Source organism: Solanum pennellii, chromosome 11, assembly GCF_001406875.1.
Source record: "Solanum pennellii chromosome 11, SPENNV200".
NCBI classification, from domain to species: Eukaryota; Viridiplantae; Streptophyta; class Magnoliopsida; order Solanales; family Solanaceae; genus Solanum; species Solanum pennellii.
In genome coordinates this window covers 10,279,632-10,281,051 of record NC_028647.1, presented here as the reverse complement: position 1 = coordinate 10,281,051, position 1,420 = coordinate 10,279,632, and the positions used below count along the sequence as shown (strand labels likewise).

The 1,420-nt window shown below is 34.9% G+C and overlaps 1 protein-coding gene across 1 annotated transcript; it reads right to left on the bottom strand.

Moving 5' to 3' along the window:
* LOC107004292 (lignin-forming anionic peroxidase-like) lies at positions 1–1,420 on the bottom strand. Its single transcript, XM_015202521.2, has 4 exons — positions 1,165–1,420; positions 843–1,034; positions 573–738; positions 1–474 (listed from the first exon to the last, which is right to left on the bottom strand). The coding sequence occupies exons 1-4, from the start codon at positions 1,378–1,380 to the stop codon at positions 86–88; spliced, it is 963 nt and encodes a 320-aa protein (XP_015058007.1). The 5' UTR covers positions 1,381–1,420; the 3' UTR covers positions 1–85.

Below are 1,420 nucleotides of genomic sequence, written 5' to 3'. Positions count from 1 at the left end.
GAAACAATACAATATATAAGAAAAAAAATTAAATGAATGCAAATAAACTTAGCAATTATACAAGTAAAAATAGGCTTTTGAAAAATCAATTTATAGCTCCACAAACCGTTCTTATGATTCCATTTTGACCAGTTAGAGGACTAATATCTCCCATTTTAATCATGGCTGTAGCAAAATCAGAGGCAAATGCTCGAGGGCTATTGCTATATTCTAAAACAATATCATCGGTAGATCCTCCACTCAAAAGAACTTGATCCGATTGAAGAAGGCCTTTTCTTTGCCTCAAATTCTTGAAGTAGTTGTTATCCAATTGATTAGGTGTTACCAAATCAAGTGGAGCTAGGTTTCCGTTTTGATCTTCTTGAGGACATTGTCGTCTTCTAGTGCTAGCAAATCCAACATCGATGTCTGTTCCATTGCTATAAATTCTATCACGGAAAAGGAAACATTGTGCTTGTCCAATTGAATGTGATCCTAGAATTATTTTAAAAAGTTAGAACTTGTCATAAATATATATGTACAAATATCTATATATATATATGATCAATATCAATAATTAGATCGAGTTTTACCTGATAAAGCAACCATATCCCTTGTGCTAAGGCCTTTGTTGGCAAAGCCAGAAATAAGCCTATCAAGAGGATCAAAAGGACCAGGGAGATCAGTTTCCGCAAGAGTATGACTTGCAGTGGTTGAATCTCTTCTTCCGAGTTTCACCGTCCATGATGGACCTCCAACCTGATTATTAATTGACATTATATTTATTATTATATATATACCAACCATACCTTTTTCTAGCATTTTTTTTAAAAAAAAATGAAGTTCAAAAAAGAAGTACTTACGAGAGTGGATGCATCTCTAGCAGCAACTGCAAGTATGTCTGCACATGACACAATTCCTGGACATGTTTTCTCAAGTTCCCTTTTTGCATCTTCTATAATACCGTATCCTCTAGCTGATCCAAGATTTGGCAACGCAGTCTTCTCACTTACAATCGTTGGAGTCTCATCAAGTAAGATAGAAGCATCACAACCCTATACATAATTAAAGTTGAATTCAAAAATTACAATTAGTATAATATATACGTCGTCATCAAACCAATAATTTGAACTTGAGTACTGAGAGAAACATAGAGATTATTTATGAGCATCTAATATAACCGACCTGAACAAAGCAATCATGAAAATGAAGACGAATGAGGGATGCAGCCATGCGGCGTTCACTTGAAACTGCTTGTCTTATGCTTGTATGAATAGTGGTGAGAGCCGTAGGGCAAGTGCGGTCATAGAATGTGGAAGAAAGTTGTGCATGACATTGCATGCTAGAGAGTAAGAGAAGAGAAAATATAGCAACAAAAGAATTGTTTAAAGTAGTCATCATTTGGAAAGTGTGTATAATGTATGATGCCAAGAAGTAACAA